Source organism: Haemaphysalis longicornis, unplaced genomic scaffold (genome assembly GCF_048455015.1).
Source record: "Haemaphysalis longicornis isolate Haplotype H1 unplaced genomic scaffold, Haemaphysalis longicornis Haplotype H1 scaffold_3, whole genome shotgun sequence".
NCBI lineage: Eukaryota > Metazoa > Arthropoda > Arachnida > Ixodida > Ixodidae > Haemaphysalis > Haemaphysalis longicornis.
In genome coordinates this window covers 75,400,247-75,426,951 of record NW_027526335.1, presented here as the reverse complement: position 1 = coordinate 75,426,951, position 26,705 = coordinate 75,400,247, and the positions used below count along the sequence as shown (strand labels likewise).

General features: G+C 45.9%; 1 protein-coding gene across 1 annotated transcript in view; it reads right to left on the bottom strand.

Moving 5' to 3' along the window:
• Positions 1-14,926: 14,926 nt before the first annotated feature.
• The window catches only part of LOC144175281 (F-box only protein 47-like), a 49,997-nt gene continuing 38,218 nt past the window's right edge, over positions 14,927-26,705 (bottom strand). Inside the window, exons 8-10 of the mRNA XM_077704369.1 lie at positions 19,935-20,077; positions 16,416-16,563; positions 14,927-15,054 (exon numbers count right to left, since the gene is read on the bottom strand). Of these exons, the coding sequence (XP_077560495.1) occupies positions 14,927-15,054; positions 16,416-16,563; positions 19,935-20,077 (419 nt within the window). The remainder of the gene's footprint in view (positions 15,055-16,415; positions 16,564-19,934; positions 20,078-26,705) is intronic.

The window sequence follows — 26,705 nt, the reverse complement described above, 5'->3', positions numbered from 1 at the left end:
GTAAATGCGAGGTGGCAATCACAAACTTTTGATGCAGGATTCCCCCTTTAAATTTTTATCTACACAAAGCTGGTCAGGCTTCATCTCCTCAACGTCCTTTTCTGCAAGGCCCCCGAAACTGTAGAACACTTTCTTTTAAATTCCCGCAGCTTTACCTCGATGCAACGCACGCACCTTGAATACACGATTTATCGGTTTAATCTCCCGTTATCTTCCACCGTTGTTCTTTCACTGGGTGCCTACGTCCTAGGAGTTTGCCACATAGATTTTGTGATGACCTTTCCCTCCTTTGTTGCGGCGACAGGCCAGATGTCGTGCTAGTTTCTTCATTCGTGATTTTTTTTCCTTACAATTTTGTTATATTCAAAGATTTCTTTTTCTTTTCTCAATCTTTTTCTCTTACTTTACTCTTTTTTTCTCTCTAAAATAAACCGGGTCACAGCCTAATCATTACACGCAGCTAATCCCCCGCATGGGTATGCGCCACGATTTAAGGGTCCCACCAACCAACCAAGGGGTACAGTATCCCAGTACAATCCCCCCCCCCCCCCCCCCCTCGGCCGTTCCGCGACGGATGAGCTGTGCTCAAAATCTTTGCGCGGATGATCTTCGCCCGGCTTCGTTCCGTTTTCTTCGAGTTTATGTTTGCTATCTCTGAACTTCCGCTGTGCATCTACCACGCGATATAGTTGCGATTAAGCATACATTCGCGCCGTCGTTATGCGCGTATGAGCCATTTTTAAGGGATGACTCGGGTGCAAGACTTTAAGCCATCTTTATTGGGTTCGGTATTGTTGGATACATATATATATATATATATATATATATATATATATATATATATATATATATATATATATATATATATATATATATATATATATATATATATATATATATATATATATATATATCCTTTCTCAGCACGGGGAAAGCACCGTGCCCATTTCTTAGCTAAAAAGGCGAACTTTTACAGCTGTATACGTCTACCCCCCCCCCCCCCCCCCCAATGGGCTTCAGCTCCGGGGGCGAAAACAGAACGGGCCAAGACCGAAGACCCCGAGCGCATGCGTCAGGCATACAGCATAGAGCTTGGAATTCGTTTAAGGAAAACACAAAACAAGCATCGAAACTGCATTATGGATGATAAGGTGCATGTAAGCAATGGGACACCCCCCCCCCCCCCCAATCACCGTGTGTTCCCGATAAAGATTATGTTCACAGATTATCTTTCAAGGCTAGGCAGGAATAGTGTCACTAAATAGAGCAGTTGTTGCCCACGACGCCCAGTGCATGCGTCAGGCTCTGCAGAACCCAGTATTTGCCGCCAGAGAAGTCGAGCGTATTGTCAGTAGATAAGGTATTAGAGTACCGCAACTAAGGCACGCAAGTCAGCAACGGCAGCCATTTTGTCTTTCATCAGTGTTGCGAGATGGCTGCATCTAACACCTCACCGTTAAAGGGGTCCTGAAATACCTTCCGCCGATGCATGGATGTACGTGTAACCAAATAAACCAATGTATTAGCAACCTCCTCCCGCAAGAATTTTGTTAAAGCGATTAGTATTAGCTGAGTAATCGTAAACCAAAAACAGCGCAATATCATTGCGCCATGTTTCCTCCTCCTTTCAACTTACTCTCCGCTCTTGACGGTGCGCCAGCCTTCCCTCCCATGATGCTGCGCTCCTCAGCGGTGACGTACTTCCGCTATTGCGCTGCTCATACTGCCGTCTTCTACGGGCAAGCATTGTTGACACCATGAATCCCGCACTCCGCTCAAGGCTGGAAAAGTGAACGAAAAATCTGGCCGCATGTGTGCAGCGGCCTGGCCTTGCCCCTTCGCGGTGTACGTTGCTGCAGTTGCAATCGGCGGCGAACTCGCAGCCACACGGGGAGGATCGTGCGCTCGTTCTCTTTTATGCACCGCGCACTGTTTATCCAAAAAGCGCCGTATCAGATGTGGCCCCACTGGTGCCGGGTCTTATTTTGAAGCGGTGGTAATTCCTGCCGGCGGCATGTAAAAAAGGACCCGTGCACAAAACGCTTCAATCATGTGACCAGTTCAGCTTGGGGCGACGCGTGGTGGAGAGCGGCAACGTTGGCAAAATATGCTCCGCCGCGGCTTTGAGCTTTCTAGAGCTGGAGCGAGCGCCATTTCTTTGACAATCTGAAACATCGGTTGCCTTGGCAACAAGGCACAAACCACTCTACAAGTCAGTTACGGTTCCGTGATCCCGGTTCAGCTCGGGGCCCCACCAGATGTGGGCACTGCAGGCGTACCACTCACTGCCATTGGGAAGTGCGAGATGCGTTTGGCATTGCAGGAGGCGATTGTGTGTGTGTTGTGGACGCCTTTGTTTCGCGATGAAATGCGACGTTGTGCTTCTGCGGGTGGATAGTGCTTCCCATGGTCTGGATTATCTTTCTCGAGCGACGTACGACTCAACCTCTCATGGGGTATGTGCAGTGTGCATGGCTAAAAGCCATCTCGGCTTGTGCGCGAGAGTTAAACTTGCTGTTCGTCCCCGCGAACCGCGCGCGAGGTGAGTGCCGAATTTACGACTGGCAGGAGGAGGCAACCCACCGTCTGTCAATCACGGTTCAGACTTGCAACGCATGTTGTGACGTTGTGTTTGTGCGAAACGCATCTTTGGATTGTTTTGATGTTGAATAAAATGTGTGCGTCAAACCCGGGCATTCGGTTCAGGGCGTTCTCTGCGATTGCACGAAAGAAGTGCCACGGGGCTTCAACGCTTTCTTTATGGAACGTACTCAGGTAAGAGAATATCCATGTTGTGTTATGGCCGTGTTACACTCAATACAAACGGTTAAGCGTTTTTTTTACACTTGTTTCGTTTGGTGTGAAATGTCCAAGCACTCCGGCACTCCGCTGGCAGATCAGCCGGCGAGCCGCCGCTGAGCAGACGACTCATCTCGTTGCCGGAAGTGCGTGAAAAAAGCCGCCCAATAGCAGGATGTCTACCTCATACATCTGGGAATCGATGATGTAGACATGTGAAGATGGCGGCGTCCAAAAACACGAAGGGAAGGGTGAGAAAAAAGCGACAAACTTTGCAACAAAAGTGTGAGCTTTCCGCTGCGCGTAAAAGAGTAATACTGGGCACAGATGACGTTGACGACCCAATCAAACGATTGCGCTAGTTCATTAAGTGTGCACAAAACGCCTTTCAGGGCTCCTTTAATTTCGACCGCGTCGTTTGTTAACAACACTATCGAATATGCAGCAAAACCGCATCTTTGGACACACTTCTGCTGCTGAAATGCTGTTTTACGCGTTATCTTCTATTCGCATTCGGAACGACGTCAGTCGCGCGCAGCGTCAGAGTAGGCAGGACGAGTTAACCCAACCAGAGTTGACCGACTAAAACGCATATACAGCAAAATGGCGGCGCCCATGAACCATCGCAGCGTAAACAAATGTCCCGTAAGGCGAACTGACCAATGATCATGGCGGCGGCACGAAACAACGGGAGAAGAGAGTGCCGATACTCTGTACCCTTATCTATCAACACTATCCGAGCGCAAGCGCCAAGCCCGCCGAAACGACGAGACACATTTCATACCCTTCTCTATCCCCATTTCTAGGGGTTTTACACAGCTTTGCAGGACATCCACTTCTGCAGGGCGGGATGGCGACCAATTTTTTTTTTTTTCCAAGCAGCTCAAATGGCGTATCTGACATGCCTTGATTGTGCTTTCGTGCTTTGGTGCTTTCGTGCTTTCCCGCCTGCCTATTTAGGTTGCTGTAGTTTTATTGGCAAATACTTAGTATATAACTTCAACGCTTACGCAGCCGCGTGGACTATCACTGCATTCGACACAAGGCAACGACGCACACAGGTTAGAATACAGTGAAAGAGTTGCGGCCGTAACATGTAGCTCCCTAAACCGTCGGTAATGCAGGAGCGGTTGTCAAAACCAGTGGAAATCAATATGTCGGAGAGAGGACATGTGGCAAAGTATGCGTTAGCTCGGTTGATAGGTGTAAACAACACGTATACTGGCAGCATAAATTGTAGTTCAATCTGATCGAAGGTAGAGTCGCCGTTGTGGAAAATTAACACATGCAAAATTAAGGCCACCCTAGAAACCTCGACAAGTATACCAAGAAGAGGGAGAAACCACATGCACTGTTCAAGGTTAAAGGGTTCATGAAGAGAAAATACAACTTTGTTTAACTTTAAAGAGTTAGGCTTCAGTACCTCATTCAGCTCCATTCCGGCCACGAAAGACGTTTTTTAACCGATAAAAGCGCAAGAAATACTTAAGAACTTTAAAATTTCGCGCCACAGTGACGTGATATCGGCGCGAGTGACGTCATACAGGTTAGCACTAAAAACATAATGTTCAGTGGGTTAAGTGCGCGTAAGCATTCGATTGATTCGATCAAACGGAACTAGCGGCCCGACTACAATCGTCCAGTCATGTGTCCTGGCGATTGATTAGTTCGGCCGCCGTCAATCGCCCGAACAAGATTCTGTGTCGTCATAGAAAAGTTGCTGGAAACTGGCTAGCGAGTAGCCACAGCTCCACACGTTTTTTTTAATATCTCCGTTATTTTTTGGAAGTTTGCGATGAAATCTGTATCATTTTTATCAGGACAAAGCAGCCTTTCTAATAAACCAAACTTGTATTTTGTCTTCATGGCTTCTTTAAGAACAGAATGGCGAACATCTTTCACCGAAACCTCTCCTAGCTTTCCCACAGGAAGTCGTTGAAGATTTTTAGGTGACCGAACTCACCCACGGGGACTGCCTCATAACCAAGGTGTTTCTTCGGTGCGTGACGAAACCCGACATTAAAACTGGCTGAAAGAGGAGATGATAGCGAGTTCAATGTCCGAACCTTCAAATGGCGATAGCATGACCGCAAAGATGCCTATAGCGTCCCAAGGCCAAGTTCATCGTTCATGAAATAGAGCAAAATAATGGAATGTTCGCACGAAATAGGTACTGATGATAGTGTATAATAGGTAGGAGCAGCTACGTATATGTTGACGTTTTGTCGAATCAAGTATTGAGCTGAGATAAATCAGTTACGTTTATGTTCCCGTCATAGGCGAACTATTTTTCTGATGTGAGAATTGTGTGGCACCCGCAGCAATTATTACAACAGTACGCTCCCAGAAAATGTCCATCTGCGTAAATTTTTTTTTGAACCCAGTGCAGTTTTCCTCCTCGTACGATATCCTGTTCCTGTAGCTAGGCACGTTATCACCGCCCCTCCATTCACGCGCATTCTTTAAATAGCGATAGTATTACTCGGGCCACTTGAACTTGAAAAGGTTTGCCTGCCTGTAAGTCCGTCTGCCAGTCTGTTATTCAGCCATCCAGCCAAAAAGATAAAATAATTCCTAAACGAGAAGTTTACCCAACCATAACGTTTCCAAACCATACCATACTTGTCAGCACTGAGCAAAAAAGTCATTAGGCATATTTCAGGCAAAACATCAGTGCATAACTGGTACTAGACAGTGTTTTTCAATTGAAAATAGGTGTGCGCTTGGTATCTGCAATAGCAAACACATAAATACATGTAGAAAACAAGATTTTGACATAAAAATACAAAAAAAAGCTCGCACTCGAGCCTAGATGTCGTGGCGGCGTGATCAGTTCAACAGTAACAAAAGCTTTCAACACATGCCGCACGAGAAAATTGAATTAACAACAGCGAACTGCCACCGTATCGACCGTAGGAGGCTCGAAACGAGCGAGGAAGAGCATTAGAGATGGGCGAAAAAAAACAGACATTTACGTGGCAAGGGAGGCAGACGGCTAGCGTCTTTCGAAGACATTTGCAATGAACTGAGCACATACGCGGGCACTTTTTTTTCCCCCCATTCCATTATTAATTCTCTCAGCTTATGTTATTCTGTCGCTTCCCACTTGTACGGTTATTTAACAGCAGAGCTGTTCAGGCCGACACAAATTCGTCCGGCGTAGACAGAAAACCCAGAGCGCACGTGAGCCCGTGCTTCACGGTGACCGCCGGGCGTCGTCCAGGCTTGCGTGTGGGCTTACGCCACTTGAGGAGCTCCCGCCTTCGTCGTCGTCGTCGTCGTCGTCGTGTAGTGACCGCCGCGCAACGGCTCCGTCGCGCCCAAGACGACGACGACGGTGAAGTTGTCAAGCCCTCCCTTCACAATCCACACGTGGAGGCGGCCACCTGACAAGCTGAGGAAGAAGTGTAGGTCTACCATGGCCAGGATGCGCTACAAAAGGATTTGCCCTGTTGTTGTTTTTTTGTTTTGTTTTTTACCGTGCGATTCATTTCTTTGTTGGATCCCGCTGCCACAGTGACTACTTTTGCCCTCACCAGTTATACAAAAGGTCATTGACTGGCTGAATATTGCACGTAGCTATAACAAGGTAGGAACCACGGCAGCATCGCTTCATAGCAAGGGATCAAAAAACAGTGAAAGGGGAGGAATAACTTACACATCGCTAGAAGTGCATGCGAATCATGCTTTTAGGCCCTGTCCTGAGCGCTGTTTGTTTCAAAGGTAGGATGTCTTCCTGTGATACCCCATTCGTATAGTGGTTGCGCTTTCCCTATTGTAGTATTGGATGGACCAGCGGGAAAGCCCGCCCAGCGAACAAATTAACGAAGCATGATCGCACTGGAGACGAGCTATAGAAAACGCACTGATGGTCTAAGTGGAGCACATAAGATAATTCGGTCGTCAGTAAATACGGCAAGTTGTAAAATCACACTTACAGACCGTAACGTTCTGTCGATTTCAGTTCTCCGTACATTCTTGAACTCACGTCGTTAATGTACACAAAGGGAAAATATTGGAGTTCAATTAAAACATGAGACCCCTTTCACCCTTGGAAGAGGGAAGTCCACTCTGGTGGGATTTTCTATGTTGGGGTTTACATATATCAGGAATTTGTTATGTTGATTTACAAGGAGAGTAGCACGATCTCTATGTTCCAGACTAACGGCACAGAAGATTCTTAGGTGGATAGAATTACATTTTGTTACAGCGCGGCTACGCCAATCACGGCGCAGACTCTAGTGCTCCGCACAAGTGGCCGCCGAAGAGAGCGCGGCATTGAGCATTATTGTCAGGGGGTAGAGAGACGCTGCGTGTGGCGACTAGCATGTACCACTCGGGGGAAGAGCAACACCACCTAGTCGGAGTTCGAGAGAGGCAATGGCCGTGGGGCGGAGAATAACGTGGTGCTGTAAACGGACTCCCTACATAGATGGCCATGCTAGAGTGAACTACTCTAGCTATGCTTTACGGCGAAGCACACAATGTAATAAATTCCCCCTACGGTAACCGAAATTACACCGATTTTCTATAGGTCAGTTTAACCTGTAAAGACAGATGCATCGCTGGGAAGACACTTTCTTAGGGGCAGTGTAAGCCATGTTATGTGAAAATGTGGAGGTTTAGTACCTTTTCTGTTTTGATTTTTTTATGCGCCGAACATTGTCGCCGGAGACGACCTGCTTGATCCTTTCCATTGACAGCTTCCCTGTAAAAAAGGTTAAAGCCGTTCCACTCAAAGTGAAAGCTGTCGGAAGTGCAGAGCAGTGATTCGCCATAATGGGCTGTAGCGCCGTCATCCACCAATAGCTACCACCCTATGTAATTCAAATTTCCCGCCTTCGCAGTGCCCGCACGTCCCCTGCCTGAAACTGCGCCAGCGGGAGTTCTGTTCTGTTTTGTGCTCGCTTTAATTTCATATGCTGGAGCTGTTTTGCGTCATTTCGAAAGAGTAATTTTTTTCTTGCGTGGCTGGAGCGTTTCTGCGTCATTTCGAACACGCCATTTTTTTTTTTTTTTTGTTAGGCGGCTTTTTTTTTTGTTTGTTACCAACCCAACTAGAGTTCCTAACTAAATGAACGTGGGCGCTTCCGGTAATTACGTATACTTTGCCTTAAATATACCTGTTTCCTTTACGCTAAACGACGGGGAGATATATGACAAGCGATAGCGGTTCAGGACTTTCTAACGGTTATGACTACAAAAGCCGCTTGGCTTTGGAAGCCTCTGGGGTACGCTGCGATGACAGCGCCACAACGGAACGCCCTGTTGCTCTACTTGGGTCCAGCCAGCGAGCTACGACGACAAGGCGAGCGCCTAAAGTGCTCTGCACTTAAAAAAGTACATTAAAAGTGGAGTGGTGCGAAGGCTCACCGATTCGCCGCATGCCGATACCCCACCCGAGAGCTATGGCTGTACGCCAATGAATATAGAGGTCAGCTACCGTAGTGACAAGTCGTCTTATGTTGCTCACCGCGAAAAACTCCGATTGAAGGTGACAGCCTTGATTGTCCCACTGTGTGAAAAAAATGATGTGATTTCGTACAGACAACAACCGACGCTCTAAAGAGTAGAATATACGTTTGACTTTGTATGAAAATAGAGCCCGGGTCTCCGCAGTGGGAGTCGAGTGCGTTTACACCACGCCACATCCCCATGTTTGCAGCGGCGGAACAAGGGAAGTAATATCGCGTGACACGTGAACGTAATGGCACGTGATATGAACAAATGCACGCCAGCCGCAGAGAACTGCGATTCTAGTGAAGCCGTGGCACGAAGGAAGGAAGAAAGGTAGGAAGGAAAGAAGGAAGGAAGGAAGGAAGGAAGGAAGGAAGGAGGGAGGGAGGGAGGGAGGGAGGGAGGGAGGGAGGGAGGGAGGGAGGGAAGAAAGGAAGGAAGGAAGGAAGGAAGGAAGGAAGGAAGGAAGGAAGGAAGGAAGTAGAAGGAAGGAAGGAAGTAGAAGGAAGTAGAAGGAAGGAAGGAAGTAGAAGGAAGTAGAAAGAAGTAGAAGGAATGCAGGAAAGTTAACCTAACTAAAGCCTAGTTTGCTATCCTGCACGTGGGGAAGGGAAAATGGCAAAAAAAGAGAAAGGAAAGAATGAAGAAAAGCTGAAGCAGGCACGTGTGCCCAGCGCTGAAGCACTAAGTGTTAAAGTTCAGTGATTGACACTGAAGGCTTTCAGTCTACAGTCCGGAGTTTAAGTTCGTCGCCCTTTGAAAGCGTAAGAGCTCCTTAGTCGCTTTCTGAGCGATTTACAGAGAAGGCCAGTGAGAGCGAATCTCCTCCTCCGAAAATGGCCGCCAAGAGTCCAGGTTCCCCAGTGCTTACGACAGCTTCTTTCTTTCAGACGAGTAGCGTGGGTACTCGCATAAAACGTGGCGCATCGTCTCCACTAAGCCTGCCATGGTCTGACGCAACTCTTCTTTTCCGTCTATGGCTTACTCATACTTAATACTTACTCATACTTACTCATGCTTACTCATACTTAATAGCAATGGTAGCAAGTAGGGAGTGCGAAACGTGTGGCATGAAGTGTCGCCAGTCAGCCCGTGCCGCCAAAGGACGAAACAACGAAAGCGAAGAAGGAGACGATGCACCAGTGATGACGTATCGCCAAACTTTCGCCGTGTAGGCACATGAGACAATTGTTTGCCTTGGTTATCAATTAACCCCCAGCTCTTTCTAGAAAAATAAAGCGTATTGTTTCTCGTGAGAAGGATTTTTTTTTTTGGGGGGGGGGGGGGGGGGGACCCGAGATATAAGTAAAAGAAGTCGCCACAGCTGTGCAATCAAGCGTTCAGTTTAGATACGTAGCCCCTCATGATGACGCTGAGAAAAAGCGCCGAAAATAAGGACAAGAACATGTCAGTAATCCCGTACGTTCACGGTCTGTCTGACAGGGTCAACAAAGCCGCCGCCAAGCACAATGTGAACGTGTTTTTTTTTTTTTTTTTCTGCCAGAAATTAAGTCGGAAACGTTTGCCCAGAGGTTAACCGACTGTACGAGGAAAGGGCAAGCAGTAAGGCTAGTAATTGTACTATGCGTCACACGTACAAATTTTTGGAATGCAGAAAAAACGTTGTGTACAAAATTCCCTTCACATGTGGGCACCAGTACGTCGGTCAGACGAGTAGATGCATAAATATAAGACTCAGAGAACGTATGTCCAGCCTTAAATGTCGGCCATACACACATCTGGCTGCGCATTCTGCGCAGTGCACAACAAAAAAATGCGAGCCGTTGTTTGTCCAAACGACGACGGAGTTCCACCACCAAGATAGAACTACGAGAGAGATAGTGGAAGCCTGGCAGATGTCGAGAATAAAGGGAACATGCATAAGTCAACCATCAGTAGCCCTGTCCGATAAGGATATTAAGTTAGACGACATGAGATAATGTAAAGGGTAAAGTGCTAAGTGCTTTTTTCTTGTGTTCGTGTGTATGACGTGATACGTACACATTTGATCATGCACGGCTGTTGCCAAAGAGGGTATTTATGTGTTGTGTGATGAATAAAAATCCAGTTGTTAGTCTGCGCTGGTCTTAGTGTCTTTTCGTTCTGTCCTCGTTTTTTGTGCGCTTTATGTTACAGTCACCAATTAGCCCGCCCTTCAGTTTTATTGCAATTTACTTTGAATGAAGTTCCCACCTCAAGCCTTGCCGGAAAACTATGAGCAGCAATGGTTCAGAGGCCTTGGTTCAGGGTATTGGTGTGAGGGCCGTCAAAAGCTGCAACAACCACCCTCCCTTGTATACCGGGTGTTCAAAACTACGTTTTGTGGTTTTCTTAAAATTAGGCACTCGAAGGCACGCAAAGGCCACCTCTGCAAAGGAGTTACGTGGCCAGGGGGACACAAAGTGGGATAATAATTGTCGCTGTCAGCAGCCTAGTTAACCGAAATCGAATAATTAACGTTTTGTTGACTGCAGTAAGTTGGAGTGTTCGTATTGAAAAGTTAGAGGCAGCCGTGTTTCTACACAGTATCAGTTGGAAGATTTCTTCTAGCGTGTCTGTGTTGCGAGATATCCGACTCCAAATTTTAATTGTCGTTCGCATGACTACGCATGACTACGCATGAAAGAGCGTTAGGATCGGCGCAAAGCTCCTCCATGATGTGACGCAGCTGTCACTCTGCTTGAGTCCTGCACTGTAACCTCGCCCGTCAGGGCATTGTTCCTGTCTTTCTTAGGCTCATCTCTCTCCATGCAATTAACCAGTTATGTTTGCCTTCGGCTCCTTCTCGCCGCCGCCGCCAAGGCAGCAACATTTGCTGGCCGTTTACCACCACGATACCACACGCATGACGGAGGCGACGGAGCCCGGAACGTAATACAGAAAAAAATATACCGGGCGACAGAAGAAATCCTGTATATGTCTTTTTGCACACGGTATTTTGAATATGACAGTAAACTGAAATGGAAACTGAAACTAGAGAAGACAAGCGGGGCAGGGGGTGCAGAAAGTCAAGAAGTTTGCGGGGATAAATTGGTCGCAGCTAGCACAGGACCGGGTTATAATTGGAGATCCGTGGGAGAGGCCTTTGCCCTGCAGTGGGCGTAGATATGATGATGATGATGACGACGACGGCGATGATGATTGTGATTATTATTATTATTATTATTATTATTATTATTATTATTATTAAAGCATTCCTTCCCTTCGGTGTCGACGAATTCGAGCTGATATTATCTTTCTCTATAAACTTCTTCATGGTAATATTTTGTGTGACGATTTGGTTACACTTATCAATGTCAATTTGCCAAATAAACTTTTCAGAAAATTTCCAGCTTTCAGACCAGTTGCTTTAAATAGCCGACGCTCGTCCATCTGCCGAATACAATGTGCATATAATGAATATTCCGTTCGGCTTGATATATTCCAGAGCTCCTTTACTTTGTTCTCTAATGAGTTGAAAACTGTTGTAGCTTAAGTCCTTTATGTCATTCCAAATTTATGTACCCTATGTATTATGTGCAAACTGCTCTTGCTTGCTTTTCACTTTTTCTTGTTTTGTGTTGCTTGAATATTTGTACGTTTTTAGTGTCAGTGTTGGTAATGCTGAAGCTTTTCCCCCTTTTTTTTTTTGGAACTTCCTAATATGTTGTTAGAAAACCTTGGCTATATACGTATACTCTATGTCATGTTGATTCAATATTTGCTTGTATAGTTCCTATTTTTCACATCTACTGAACGTTTCGCTGGCCGAGTGGCATGGCTTGCAACACTAAGCCTGCCTTTTCTTTTTTGACTTTCTGTTCTTTTTTTTTTCCTTTTTTGCTTTCTAAGATTTCTGTAACTATTTTTACTTTATTGTTTATGTCATACATATAGTTTGTGTATGTTGTCTTGTTTTAATTGTAGTGTTTTTTTTTGTATGGTGTACCAGTACCAAGACCCTAGGGTTGTTCCTGGGCACCGAAAATAAAGGTTGATTGATTGATTGATTGATTGATTGATTATTACGTTGAATACAGTATGTTAAACACCTATGATATGTCTGTCGTTCTTTTTTTTTCTGGAATTTGGTTTCTCTGCGGTTGTGTCTATCCAACTGATAGGTGCCTATTTTTGAAACTGCTTACTGTCATTTGTTCGTCTTATCATTTGTCTTTACACTCTTGCCGTTGTTTTTGTTGTATTACTGTCAAACTTTGTTGCTCTGCCTGTCGTGTGGCCTTTACGACAGGCAGAGCAATATAGGCATCTTTTTTTATTTTTTACCTATACCCAGGCTCCGCCTGTGCTTTATTTCTGTCATTTTCACTACTTCAATTTGTTTGTGTCTTGTCGCTTGTTTGTTTCTTGCTATATGTTTCTTGTATTTTGTTTTCATGTAACTACCCGTGCGTCAGCACTCAGGCCTCTGGCTGTTCCTGGGCACGTAAATAAACATGATTGATTGATTGATTGATTATTATTATTATTATTATTATTATTATTATTATTATTATTATTATTATTATTATTATTATTATTATTATTATTATTATTATTATTATTATTATTATTATTATTATTACTGCCTGCTTTACCACTACTCAGTTCACGATGTTACTTTGCCTCGAATCTCGACGACCACTGATCTTGGCGTGCTCTTTGATAACCAGCTGACTTTTACACCGCACGTTCGATTCATCAAACAGCGAGCTCTCCGCCGCTTGGGCATGGTCTGCCGGATGTCTAAAGAATTCCGTAGTGCCAAGTCCTTCCTGAAACTGTACTCCACTGTCTGTCGTCCCGTGCTGGAATATGCCTCGGTTGTCTGGAATGGTACATGCAAATCTAACAGCAGGGCCATTGATAAAGTGCAGAATAAGCTGCTGTCCATACTTAGACATCGCTTCCCTCCCGAGTATCACCATCTTGACTCTGGACCACGGTACTTGCAAGTGCTGCCTGAGCTAAAGGCAAGGCGCGATACAGCTGACCTCTTATTTCTTTTTAAGCTCATACATGGACAAATTAGCAGTGCGCAACTGGTTTCGGAGCTCCAGCTAAGAGTGCCTATTAAAACCACAAGAAAATGTCATCCTTTTCGTACTCTCAGCTCCTGTAACCGTCATTGCCCGCTGTTCAGACTGCAGAGCACGTGTAACTTCTACTCTGCAGACGTAGATATTTTTAACAGCTCCCTCAATCAGTTCAGTTCAGACACTTCTAGAATTCTCATTCGCTAATATGCTCCCTCTTATTCTCTTACATGGAACTATATGGAATATTTCTTTGCTCAGTCATACTGAATGGATCTTGTTCTAGTTATAGTAACTTCTTTTTACCTGCTTGCCTTACTGTATAGAGAGTATGCTGTTTATATGACTCTTGTTGTTTTCCATTTTATGGATTGCTGTTATAAGGTTACACGATTATCTGTAGTGTGCAGATGTTCTGTTTCATCGGTACGATGTAATTACCAATTCTGTTGTATCCTGTCAGTTTTGTTTGTGTTCATTGCATGTAGTGTATAGGCTATCTACGTTTTGTAGTGATTTGTACGCTGTACTTTGTAATATACATTCTAAAAGTTATTTTTTTTCTACTCTTTTATTTTATACGCTGTCAACGTGTTCTTTCCTTTTAATTTTTGTTTTCCTTTTTTTTTACCTGTATCCATCTGTGTACCAGCACCAAGGCCTCACAGCTGTTCCTGGGCACAATAAATATACATGATTGATTGATTGATTGATTGATTTATTATTATTATTATTATTATTATTATTATTATTATTATTATTATTATTATTATTATTATTTGTCTCTACACTCATGCCGTTGTTTTTGTTGTATTACTGTCAAACTTTGTTGCTCTGCCTGTCGTGTGGCCTTTACGACAGGCAGTGCAACATAGGCATCTTCTTTTTTTATTTTTTACCTGTACCCAGGCTCTGCCTGTGCTTTATTTCTGTCATTTTCACTACTTCAATTTGTGTGTGTCTTGTCGCTTGTTTGTTTCTTGCTATATGTTTCTTGTATTTTGTTTTCATGTAACTACCCGTGCGCCAGCACTCAGGCCTCTGGCTGTTCCTGGGCACGTAAATAAACATGATTGGTTGATTGGTGGTTGGATGATTATGGTGGTAGTGGTGGTTATGATTATGATGATGATGGGGGGGGGGGGGGGTGATCACCTCGGGGAAGTGGTCATGGCTGAAGGTGGCCTACGTTCAACACACAAGCATGTTACTGTTGAAATATCAAATTCCCTCACAAGCAGTCTGCACGAAGAAATTGTTTAAGGGTACGTGTGCAAGGTTCACCAGAATATGAGATCTAATTGTTTTTTGAAGACATAGCGGGCGTTTGTTTCTGTGTGAATGGAATGTTTATTCACCTTTGCGTCAGATAACGTAAGTCCCACAAGTAATAAATAGCGGGACAAAAACAGGGAACATAACGTGAAACTTGTAAATGTTCCGAAACAAATCCCGGATCATTTTTAAATTAGTGCTGTGCAATAATGAGTGAACAACGCACAAAGGATTGTCCTGGATGCACATTGTAAAACACAAAACCAAAACTCAAGGCGCGCAGCCAGAGTTCTGGGCTCAGTCTTTTTTTTTTTTTTATCACGACACCGCTCTTGGAACTCGTGTCGATTCATCAGTAACGCGTCGCGTCGCAGTCGTCTTCATTCCTCAGCTTCGAGTGCTTGCAAGATGTAGCTTCTGCTCTCTGCGCTGGAGCAGACAGCCTGAAGCAGAAGCACGATGAACGACAGCAGAAGGTGCCCGAGTTCTTGGTATCCCGACTGAGTATCTGGATGCGTGAGGGTAGAGGCGGGGGAGGGAAAGGGGGCAAACAACTTTAGCGCTACACGAGTGAGTGGGCACACGAAACAACATGCATGGTTAAGCTTCCTCTTTGAAGAGTCGAAGCTTGAGCCGTTTGGTACACAACTTTCAGAGTAGAGGGCAGCGCAATGGACGCGACGATGCGAAGACGAGACTTGTGTTCGTGTTTGTCCCGTCTTCGCTTCGCCCCGTTCATTGCGCTGTCCTCTACTCTGAAAATTCCTCTTTGAGCTCCTTGCGACCTTCGGTCATGAAGACAAAATACAACTTTGTTCAGTGTGAAAGAGCTAGCCTTCGGCAACTCACTCAGCACCATTCCGGCCACGAAAGACGTTTTTTTTTTTTAATAAATACTGAAAGACTTTAAAATTTAGCGCTAGTATGGGCCAGAGCTAAAATGCAGTTTTCAGCGTATTAGCTGCACGTTAGCATCCAAATAAATATGATCAAACCGAACTATATAGGCCCGAACTATATGAAGTATATAAAGGCACGAACTATATGATCAAACCGAACTATACTACAATCGCCCAGCCATGTTTATTTGCAGTGGTTTTGTTCAGCGGCCACCAATCACACAAACAAGATTCTGTGACGTAGCCTGGAGAAGTCGCCCTACTTCTTCATTTGTTTTCATTACTACTTCATTTGTTTACTTCAATCTATCACTTGTTTTTTTTAACTCTGCGGTAACATTGGCATGATTATTACCAAAGCCGTCTTTTTAATGAATCAAATTTGTGTTTTTCTTTATGGCCCCTTTTAATGGGCAACGAAAACAAAATACAAGTACGTTCATTGCGAATAAACTAGCCTTTGGCAACTCACTCAGCCGCATTCCTGCCCCGAAAGACGGTGTTCTAGCTCAATATTCGCGCCGAAAGAGCGCAGTGAAAGCGCGCACAATTGCTCCTTTAGACAAAGCACAGACGCTTCTCGGCACCGTCGGTTCTGCGGCGCGCACGCACAGCGCACTTGGATGCGGCCAGCGCCTCCTTGTATCGTTTTCTGATGGCACGCGCCCTTATATTTCCCCGTAGTCCCTTTCCGCACCATTGCCATTGGAATGAACGAGAGACCAAACGCTTTCACTGCGCAACCTCTGGATGCGCTCGCTTGACCTTGGATGAGCTTGAATGTCAAATGGACGCTACGAGGCGCTTTCTGGGTTTGCACACGGAATAACAGCGCCTTCGTTTTATCAAAGAAAAGAAGCGGCGTAGGAAGGCCTAGGCATTATCAGACAGTTCTCGGAATTTCTGTGCATTTTTGTTTTGCGCTTTCTGCCAGCATTCTATTTTCGCGTTGCGTTCATTGACTGCTTACCGAACACGAGGAAGGTGAGTGCGCTGCGAAAGAGCCTGTCGGCGGAGCTGGGCAGCACCTCCAGGTAGCGGGAGTGTCTCGACAGTTCACTCAGTTCGTTCACCACGCTGACGACGAGCGCGAACGACGACTGTGTGAATCCCCGTATCTGCACAGTCAGTGGACAGCGGTCGGTCGTAGGATCGCTGCTGTAGCGACCGAGACCAGACAACACAACACCAGGGCCTCACGCGCTGCTTCGTAAGTGTATTTCGTACGGCTCGTGGAATAGCCCCAAAGCGCCCAGCAACCATTCCCACGCTCGGAGAGCTCCTGGGAAGGAAAGCAAGCGTCCTTCCTCGAAACACGGGGTCGAACACTGACGAAATCCCCAGACTACTGCAAAACAACGAAAAGCAACGCGCCCGCCTGGTGAGCCCGGCAGTCAAGGCCGGCGCCTTCTTCGCGTCCTTCGCAATGACAGGAGCGTGGGCCCACTTTTGCAGACCCCGGAGAACCCCAGGCCGACAGCCTGGAGACACGGAGCCTGCGCTGTGATTGGTTCCTGTGTTCCCATTGGACGGCCCCGGAGGGCCCAATGACAGGGGCCCTGGTTACACGGTGCCTGTGCTGTGATTGGTTGGTGTGGTTACAGCTAGAGACCCCGTAGAAGGACATGAGACTTAATTTAAGGCCGTGCAGGCCCACTGTTCGAGACTCGGCTCTGTATCCTGACCATGTAACCCTACTTGTATATAAACCTTCTTCCTTCTCCTTGTCGCCCTGGAACCTCAATCATGGTCCGATGCGGTGAGCCCCGAGACCCCCGACCCCGGCTACGACACTGCGCGAGAGTTTCCGTACTCTCACTTAGGTTTCTCAAGGACATAAAAATGAGTCTGCATGCGTGCACTAGTCCGCATAACGGCATTTCTTGGGAAGTGGGCATGTCGCCTGCCAAGGTACAGATTCGGCGAGAAAACCATAAACCTAATGACATAACACTCCACTTGTCTAGGAACAGTCGAATGAATTCGAAAGACAGGCAATTGACGACGGTGCGCCCACAAAGACACACACACACACACACACATATATATATATATATATATATATATATATATATATATATATATATATATATATATATATATATATATATATATATATATATATATATATATATATATATATATATATATATATATATATATATATATTAGGAAATGAGGGGCTCGTAGGAGGTCGCGGGTTCGAATCCCACCTGGCGGGCATTTTTTCTCCGCTTTCTTTCTTTCTTTCCAAATTCTTTATCTGTTTCAATAACCTACCACATCCTCCACTTTGCTTTCCGAGGTTTTCTTGACTGTCAATCGTTATTTCTGTGTTATTTTCTACGAGCCCCTCATTTCCTATTCTGATTCGCTACACGCATAGCGGGGGCCTCTGTTCTGGCAGCCTTGGTGCCATAGGGAGCTTAAGAGGGTTCAACGCTGGTTGAGATATATATATATATATATATATATATATATATATATATATATATATAAACCAGAAATAAGGATTGACAGTCAAGAAAACCTCGGAAAGCAAAGGGGAGGGTGTGGTAGGTTATTGAAACAGATAAAGAATTTGGAATTCTTTATCTGTTTCAATAACCTACCACACCCTCCCCTTTGCTTTCCGAGGTTTTCTTGACTGTCAATCCTTATTTCTGGTTTATATATATATATATATATATATATATATATATATATATATATATATATATATATATATATATATATATATATATATATATATATAAACAATGATTATAATTCAGCCTTTCTTCATCTGCAACGTAATGATTATAGTCACATGACTCAGCAAACTTGCAATTAACAGAGATCAATTGATCACCCTAATTTGTCGCATCTCGGGCTAATGATGCCACCTACAGTTTTTTTTTTCCATTCTAACGCGGTGTCATGACCTCTGTACTAAATGCAATGAGAAGTCGGTGGCCTTGCACAGCCCTTGGCCCAGTAATAGTTGTTTATGAAGAGAAGAGAAAACCTAGCTATCGCTCTTTCTCACCAGTGACGGCATTTCGTCGCTGCCATTCCCTGTACACCTTCTTTCGGGCCTACTGGGCGTTGCACTCGCTTCACACTCTATTTAAAGATTCCCTCATGCAGACAAAACACAAGCTTGGTTCATTCAAATCATTGCCTCGTTAGAATCCTAGTAACAACACCCCTCTTAACGTAAACTTCGCTCAAATAAGCTATATAATTAGGAAAAAAGGCAATAGCCATGCGACCCACTAGCTCATTTTCCGCAACGGAACCTATGATGTCATACGGCAAAAGCATAGGCGGCAAAAGCATAGGCAAATTAGCAGGGTTTATTAGCTTTCCGAATGAGCTATTTGCGCTTACATTTAGGACACATTCTTTTTATAGCAGTGAGAATAGTCGGGGAAGCAGTGGAAGTTACGAAAGTACACATAAATATAGAAGTACCGATGCGCTGGTACTGCGCGCACTATGCTGTTTTAGTTGCACAGCACTGCGGCGCTTTGGGGTTGTCTCAGACAACACTTGCCGATTGGCGTAAGCGACGGTTTCTTTCGTGACGATATTTGTCGAGTGAACAGCATGTCTCACGAAACGATTATTTTCTACCTTAACAAAAACAAGCCAGGTACAAATACGGTTAAAAATAAATCAAATGTAGAAAACGGCCCGCTGCGGTATGGTGGTGCCATCTAGGTTTACTAACGGTAAACAAGGCTCCCCAGCGCATATGATGTCATTGCAGACGTCACGAAAACACGTGACTTGGTGGGGGAATCAAAATTTCACTTTTAATTGATTAATTTGTCAGAAAATAAAGCATCGTTTGCTTCTGGACAAGGACTGGGGCACTAAAAAACACGAAATCTTTCGAATAAAACTAACTTGTATTTTGTCCGCATGACCCCCTTAAGGATAGGGTAAGGAGAGAGGTGGAAAGAAGCTGTCGCTTCCGGAGCAACATTTTGCAGCTGAACTAAGGCAGCGCAACCGCTGAGATCTCGGCTTGAGGTCACCGCTCTCCGCACTCGCGCGCTCGGCATTGCCTGTCTTCCTGTCGCTCTGCGTCCACGGATCGACGGCGAAACTGTTTTGCCTTTATCCCACATGCATTGTTCACGCAATAATAAACATACTTTCTCTAATATATTGTTACGGGAACCATTTGTGTGCGGGACGGCAGGATGCGTGCGGTACCTAAACCGATACCCAGATCCACCACCTCCACCAAACTGTTTCGGGAATGACTTATTTACTAGGTTATGGAGTGTATGAGTGTATGACCAGCGGCGAATACATGCCAAGGTGGACAGAAGACGACACCTGTCCAGCCGGAGCGCAACCTCGTCCTCCTCTTCCTTCGTTGTCTGCGTAACTGATGCAAGCGCGTGATTGTAATTCGTGGTGAGGAATCTTTGCGCTACAACACGATATTCCCCCTAGAGAGAGGGGGGTCAAGAGGAAGAGAGAGGTGTCTCACGCAGATCAGGTTGAACAGCACGGTGGCCACTTCTTCGTCCCGTCCGTTGACGAGCTTGGAGGCGAGCACCGACACGCAGATCTCCTGGCCGCACTGGGCAAGCAGCAGGGCACAGTTCATCGGCCGCCAGGCCCGGGGAAGCACTGCGCCCAGAGTAGCCCCATGAGGCAGCCGCCATGCAGTGGACAGAAATCTGGAGCTATAGATTCAACAAAACTCGCTCGAGGCTACCCGTGCGATCGTGAGAATTGTGGGAAGAGTACATATTTGTAATAGCTGCATGACTGGATTAACCTGTAACGTTTTTGTGAGTGTGGAAAGATGTAAAGTGCAACAAAAACGCCGGTATTTGCACGGCTTGCAAACTTTCAAACAGGCTGTGGAAAGGAGAAAATTAAAGCACGTGTTTTTTTTTATTTTTTATCTATTTATTTTTCGTTTCAGCATACGGACTACGCAAACATTTTTCTTGGGGATTCCGACGCACTAAGCCAACCATTACAAAGAACTTTTTTTAGCGAGAGACTTCACTAGTGCCTAAAAGCCCTCATGCGTACAGATTTGCACCCGTTTCGTGCAAAATGCGAATAGAGACCGTGCTTGAGGCCGCATATCCACGGCTGGAGATCTGAAGGTCTGGGTCTATTCGGGATTGATCCCTGTGCCCTACGGAGGTGCTGCATCAAGTTTTGAAGCGCAGGGCAGGGCCATAACAGATGGTTAGTGCCACTTTCTGACACAGTGAGCGTTCTCAGGGGAAACGGCTCCTGAAAGCGGGTAGGCCAAGCCTGGGTCACGGCTTGGGACAAGGCAACCCCAACACGGAGCCTCCGCAGCAAGACTTCCTTACAGCGAGCGAGCACAATGGGGAGGTATGTTCCACTGGAGGTAGAGCACGCGCGGTGCAGCAGAGGTTCTCCTCTGGCACCGGGGTTGGCAGCGGAAGTTGGCAGAAGCACAATGGCGGAAGTTGGCGGAAGCACAATGGGGAGGTATGTTCCACTGGAGGTAGAGCACGCGCGGTGCAGCAGAGGTTCTCCTCTGGCACCGGGGTTGGCAGCGGAAGTGGCACCTGTCGTGGGAGGTCTCAGCGCTGACAGGCGCTGTCCGCCGCTATGTGGGCATGTCATGAAAACATGTTTTGATCCCTTCCCATTATTTTAGCATAATAAACAATCAGCAGACCGTAATACTTCAACATGTTGTATTCCCTGGCGTGGCGTGGCACTCATGCAGCCAACCATTGGTGTGCGCCGTCACTGGTTACGGCGGGTTCCGCGAGATGGGAGTATTGGTCCGCGTTAAGCACACGATGTGTTTTTGTTTTTTATGTTCCAGACTGTACCCCACTGAACGCAAAGTAATGCCTCGACTCCAATGTGAGTGAGATTGATAACGTATGTTGACGCCACCGTTGAGGATCGGGTTGGACAGGGCAGACGATGCACGCCGATTTTTTTTTTTTTTCTGCTACGTGCGGGCGGAGTGGCACAAGCCCCGCCATGTTCGTGCCGAATCAGCACGGGCATGGCCGTTTCCAGTGTTTCCAGGCGAAGAAATTGACAGCTGAACTTTTCAGTGAATTCCATCCACAGGTATACATAAACACATCTGCGCAGCGGTCATCTCCAGCAGTTCGTCTGCCATTAGGAACTGCATGTCGGTTCACTTAGGGTGATTTCTGTACAGATGTGCAAGTGCAGCGATCAAACGACGCAAGAGCAGGTTGACGCAGAGCCTCCACGCAGGGTCCGATTACTGGCTGCGTGTTGGCCACAAAACCTGGCCGATTAGACTCACCTCCACTGCCGCTTCGAACACTCCTTTTCTTGAAGACTACTTTTTCTTGGGCTACTCAAACACGAAAACTTTGGTCTGCCTGCCTGTCCCTTGACTCGGCCGCCATGGTATAACTTGAAATGAATTCTTGGTTGATGTGCTTACATAGCAGACAAAACATTTTAAATCTAATAAATCTAGAAATATGTTCAACATCTGTCAACACTGTTCAGGATAAATATGTATTACGCTTGCTTGAAGAGGAACTCCAATACATAACTGGTGTTTACAGTGTTTTTTGAAAGTAGGTGTGTGCTCGATCTTTGCGAGAGACAATTTAAAAAAAAAACGAATTGCGAACAATATTTTAACGACGAAATACAAACAAGGCTGGCACCCGAGTTACAGTGTACTAGAAGATAAGATGTGTCGTGCGGGGTGAAAACCAATGTAGAACGCGGGTCCCTTTCGCGATATAAAACTTTTATAGAGCCCAAACGTTCCCCAGAGAAGTCCTGCTGCAGCCAGCACCACCTATAAGTTTTGAAATCAAACTAAACAGTTATTTGGCGGGTTTTATAAAACTTTATATCATGAAATGAAGAAATACGACTATCTAAGGCAGTAAATAAGACTTAATTTAACAAACAAAACTTCTGAAACGAACTGTTCTTACAGCCCCAGCCCTTAAGGGGCTTCACCCCTAAAACATTTTCGGATTACAATAGTGTTAAAAGGACGAGGAAGGATGCTAATACACCTTCAGCGGCCTCTTTGGCCGGCTGAGCTTCAAAGTATTCTGTTTTGTTGTTGTTCTTGTTGTTGTTGCTATACACTTGACCACAACAGTGGCTCAATTTTCCAACGTCCAGACGACACTGAACCTCTCATCAGTAAGCCAGAGTCTCAGCTAATTCCTTCAGAACCGCCCGTACAAAAAGCAAAACCGACAAACGCTGGCTCAGTATCACTACAGGTGTGCGCGGCAATGTCATCCGCGGAAAACTTCTCTCGCTTTCTCTCTCTTTTTAGCCTGGCTCTGTGAGCCCAATCTTGTCAGGCAGGTATGTAGTGCTGCCTGCTCCGGAAGTGACCATCACCCCGGATACCCAAGGGGCTACACAAGAAAGGTTCAACCATGCTAGGGAGGCCCTTAGGTACACAAACAGCACTCCCTCACCAGAGAAGGATCTGGCCACCATGGCATAGTAGTTGGCCGCCACCTCCCATGACTGACCAACTCAACTCTAGGCCCTCAGTCCCCAACAGCTGTAGAGCACCTGTCCACGGCGGTGGTCAGAACAGCGATGCAGCAGAGGGTGCTAAGAATCTCTGGGTCCGGACAGGCCGCCTTTGAAACTGGACCCTGGCAACGTTGAACGCACGCACCCTGCCAAGCGAGGGAAGTTTAGGTGTACTACTAGAGGAGTTCTCGGACATTAAGTGGGATTTTATAGGGTGAAGCGAAGTTAGAACTAAGGACAGGTGAAGGCTTCATGGAGCTTACTAGCGGGCATATTCTGTACACCCCAAGAGAAGAGGGAGCACGGGATAGGATTTTTAATCCACAGATAAATAGAAGGAAACGGGGCGGAGTTTTTCAACATTGGGGAGAGAGTCGCGGGTGTTGTGATCAAGCTAAACAAGTGATACAGGTTAAAGATAGTACAGACCTATGCGCCAACAACTAGCTACGCTGACCAAGCCATAAACAGCTTCTACGAAGACGTCGAATCAGCAATGAAGAACGCAAGAACGCAGTTCACGATTGTGATGGGAGACCTTACCGCAAAGGCCGGTAAGAAGTAAATTGGAGAAAGGTCAGGGGGAAACTACGGGATAAACTCGCAACAGTCGAGGAGATACACTGGCGGGATTTGCAGAGAGAAATAACGGGAGGTTCATGAACACATTATTTTACAAACAAAAGAAAAAGAAACGGACTTGGAAAAATCCCGATGGTATACAACGAAGTATGAAATTGACTTCGTTTCGAAATTGACAACCCTGGTATTGTGCAAGACGCAGAAGTGCTAAGTTTCGGAGCAGCGATCACAGGGTGGTTAGATGCAAGCAAAGGCTGAATCTCAAAAGATAAAGGAGGAAACTCCTGAAAACTAAGAAACGCCGCATGGAGTCAGTATGGGCCAGATTTCAGGAGTTTAAAATATCTCTTCATTACAAATTCGCGCTTCGAGACGAGCTTAACAAGGTCAATGGAGACAGTTTAAATATGTGCAATCGGTGAATCAGCAGCAGTTGTGGGAGAAGCAACATGTAGGGAACAAACTGAAAAACTAACTAAGAAAACGAAGGAACTAATTGTCAAACGCAAAAACATAAAAGTGTCAAGTGCGGAAGACCAGATTGAATTAGCCCAGCCGTCGAAACTGATTAACAGAATTAAAACAAATGACATTCGTGCACATAGCCTGGCAGCGATCGAGGAAGCGCTGCAAATAGGGGGAAGCTTGATCGCAACTAAGAGAAAAGTAGCCATAGGCAAAGACAGGATGTAGGAACTCAGAGGCGGGCAGGGTAACATTACGCACAACTTGGACGCGATAATAAAGGTACCAGAACGATTCTACACCAGGTTGTATGCCAGCGACGTTAGACGAGGGGAAACTACGGAGAGAACAAGCTCAGTTTGCGATGTCCCACTAGTAACTAAAGAGTAAGTAGGAAAGGCTCTCAAAGGCATGAAAAGGGGGAAAGCCGCAGGTGACGGCAGCATAACCGTGGAGCTTTTGAAGGAGCGAGGATTGTACTGGAAAAGCATGCTGTGCTATTTTCGGAATGCTTGAAAACTCAAGTGCCCATATCCTGGAAAAACGCCAGAATTTTTCTTATTCATAAGAACGGAGATCCCACGGACCTCACGAAATACAAGCCCATCAGCCTTGTTTACAAGCTGTTTACCGAAATTACATTTAGCCGCATAGGTGACAGCCTGGATTTCCAACAACCCAGAGAGTAGGCTGGCTTTAGGAAAGGATACTCAACCATGGATCACATTCATGTTGTCAATCAAGTGATAGAGAAATTCGCAGAATATACTAAACCCCCTTAAAGGGCATGTATAGACTATGAGGAAACGTTTGATTCTGTACTCACCGCAATAAAGGAATGCACGGGCAGGATAACCCTCCACAAGCAAAGCGATAAGTTCCCAATCCGAAAGGAAGTAAGACAGGGAGGTACCATCTCTACCAAACTATTCACAGCATGTCTGGCGGAGGTGTTTAGAAAGCTTGACTGAGAAAACATATGATTAAGGATAAACGGGAAATACATGAGCCATTTGAGGTTTTCGGACGACATAGTCTCGCTAAATGAAACTGCAGATCACGTGCAAACAATGCTTGAGGAACTACAATCAGAAAGCACAGCCGTGGGGTAAAAATAAAGATGAATAAATCTAAAGTAATAAAAATAAGCATGCCAAAACGTCCTCTTCAGCTTAGTAAACGAAACACTAGAAGAAGTAAAAGAATACAACTATCTCAGATAGATGGTTAGTACTGACCCCAACCACGAGAGAGAAATCCGGCGCAGGAAAGGTATGCGTTGGGGAGCATTCGGCAAGCACTCCCAAAAATTGAAATTAAGCTGCCTCTGTCACTCAGAAGAAAAATCTACAACCATTTTATGGTACTGCCGGTTATGATATACGGAGCTGAAACTTGGCGCTTTACTAAACAACTAGAAAGAAAACTTAGGTCGGCTCAACGGGCCATGGAACTAATAGTGGTAGGAGAAACACTCGAGGACAGGAAACGGGCTACCTGGATCAGAGAATAAACTAGAGTAGAAAATATCATAGTTGGGCTGCCCATGTAGTGAGACGAACCGACAATCAGTGGACAATTATGGGAAGAGAGTGGATACCGGAAGATGGGTCTAGAAGAAGGGGCAGGCCGCATAGAGTTTCTTATTTGTATGAAACTCTATGGCAGGCCATTAATCCGATGGAGGGATGAAATAAAGAAATTCAGGGGTAGACTGTAGACTCGAACAGCGCAGGGCAGGAGTGGTTGGAGGTCAGCAGGATAGGCCTTCGTAATGCAGTGGACCTGAGTATGCTGATGATGTTTGACTCTGGATTTTGGGTTAGATTATACTTTACCTCTTGTCAATGTCCATGTCCTCGTGCCTGTACCATACATTGCCTGATCAAATATGTTTTCCTTTGTTACTGTTCCATTCAAGGCTCCGTCTAATCCTTCCCGCTCTGGTCGACGAAAGCCGCACATTAGACGGCCACCCTCTCGTCACCGGTGCCCTGCAGATTCGGTGGAGTTGTTTCCTCGCCCGAGTAGACTCCCACATCTTCTCGACTACGCACCTTCATAATGAAACGGCGACACAAGCCAAGCGAAGAACGGTGTGTGCTCACCAGTCTACGGAGCTTCCTTGAGACATCCGGTTTCCCCCACTTGTGTAGACCTCCTCCCCATTGGAACATTTTTATAATCCACTATACTCCACGCCAAAGCTAACATTGCGTCATTAAAACTTCCGTAACTAAATGTGCGTGTTACCACCACCGTTAAGCAGTGCAGCGGTGGCGTAGAGGTAGAACATCCACCTCGCGTGCAGAAGGACCGTGGCTCGAATCCCGGTGCCGGACAATTCCCACCAGATTATAAAAATCCGCGAGTTGATGGAATTGCAGAATGAGGCTTGGGGTGCGGCCTGATCCCGGCGACCATTGCCGGTAACGCACTCCCTCACCAGAGCAGGATTGGCCACCCTGGTGTAGCAATGGCCGCAACCTCCCATGAATACGCAAATTAACCCACGGCCCTCAGTCTCCAGAGGCTGCGAAGCAACTGACCACGGCGGCGGTCATACCTGTGACGCAACAGAGGGTGCTAAGAACCCCTGGAGCCGGACAGGCCGCCATTGGAATCTGAACCTGGCAACGTCTAACACGATAACCTTATCTAGCGAGGCGAGTCTGGAGGTGTTGTTTGAGGAACTCAAGGG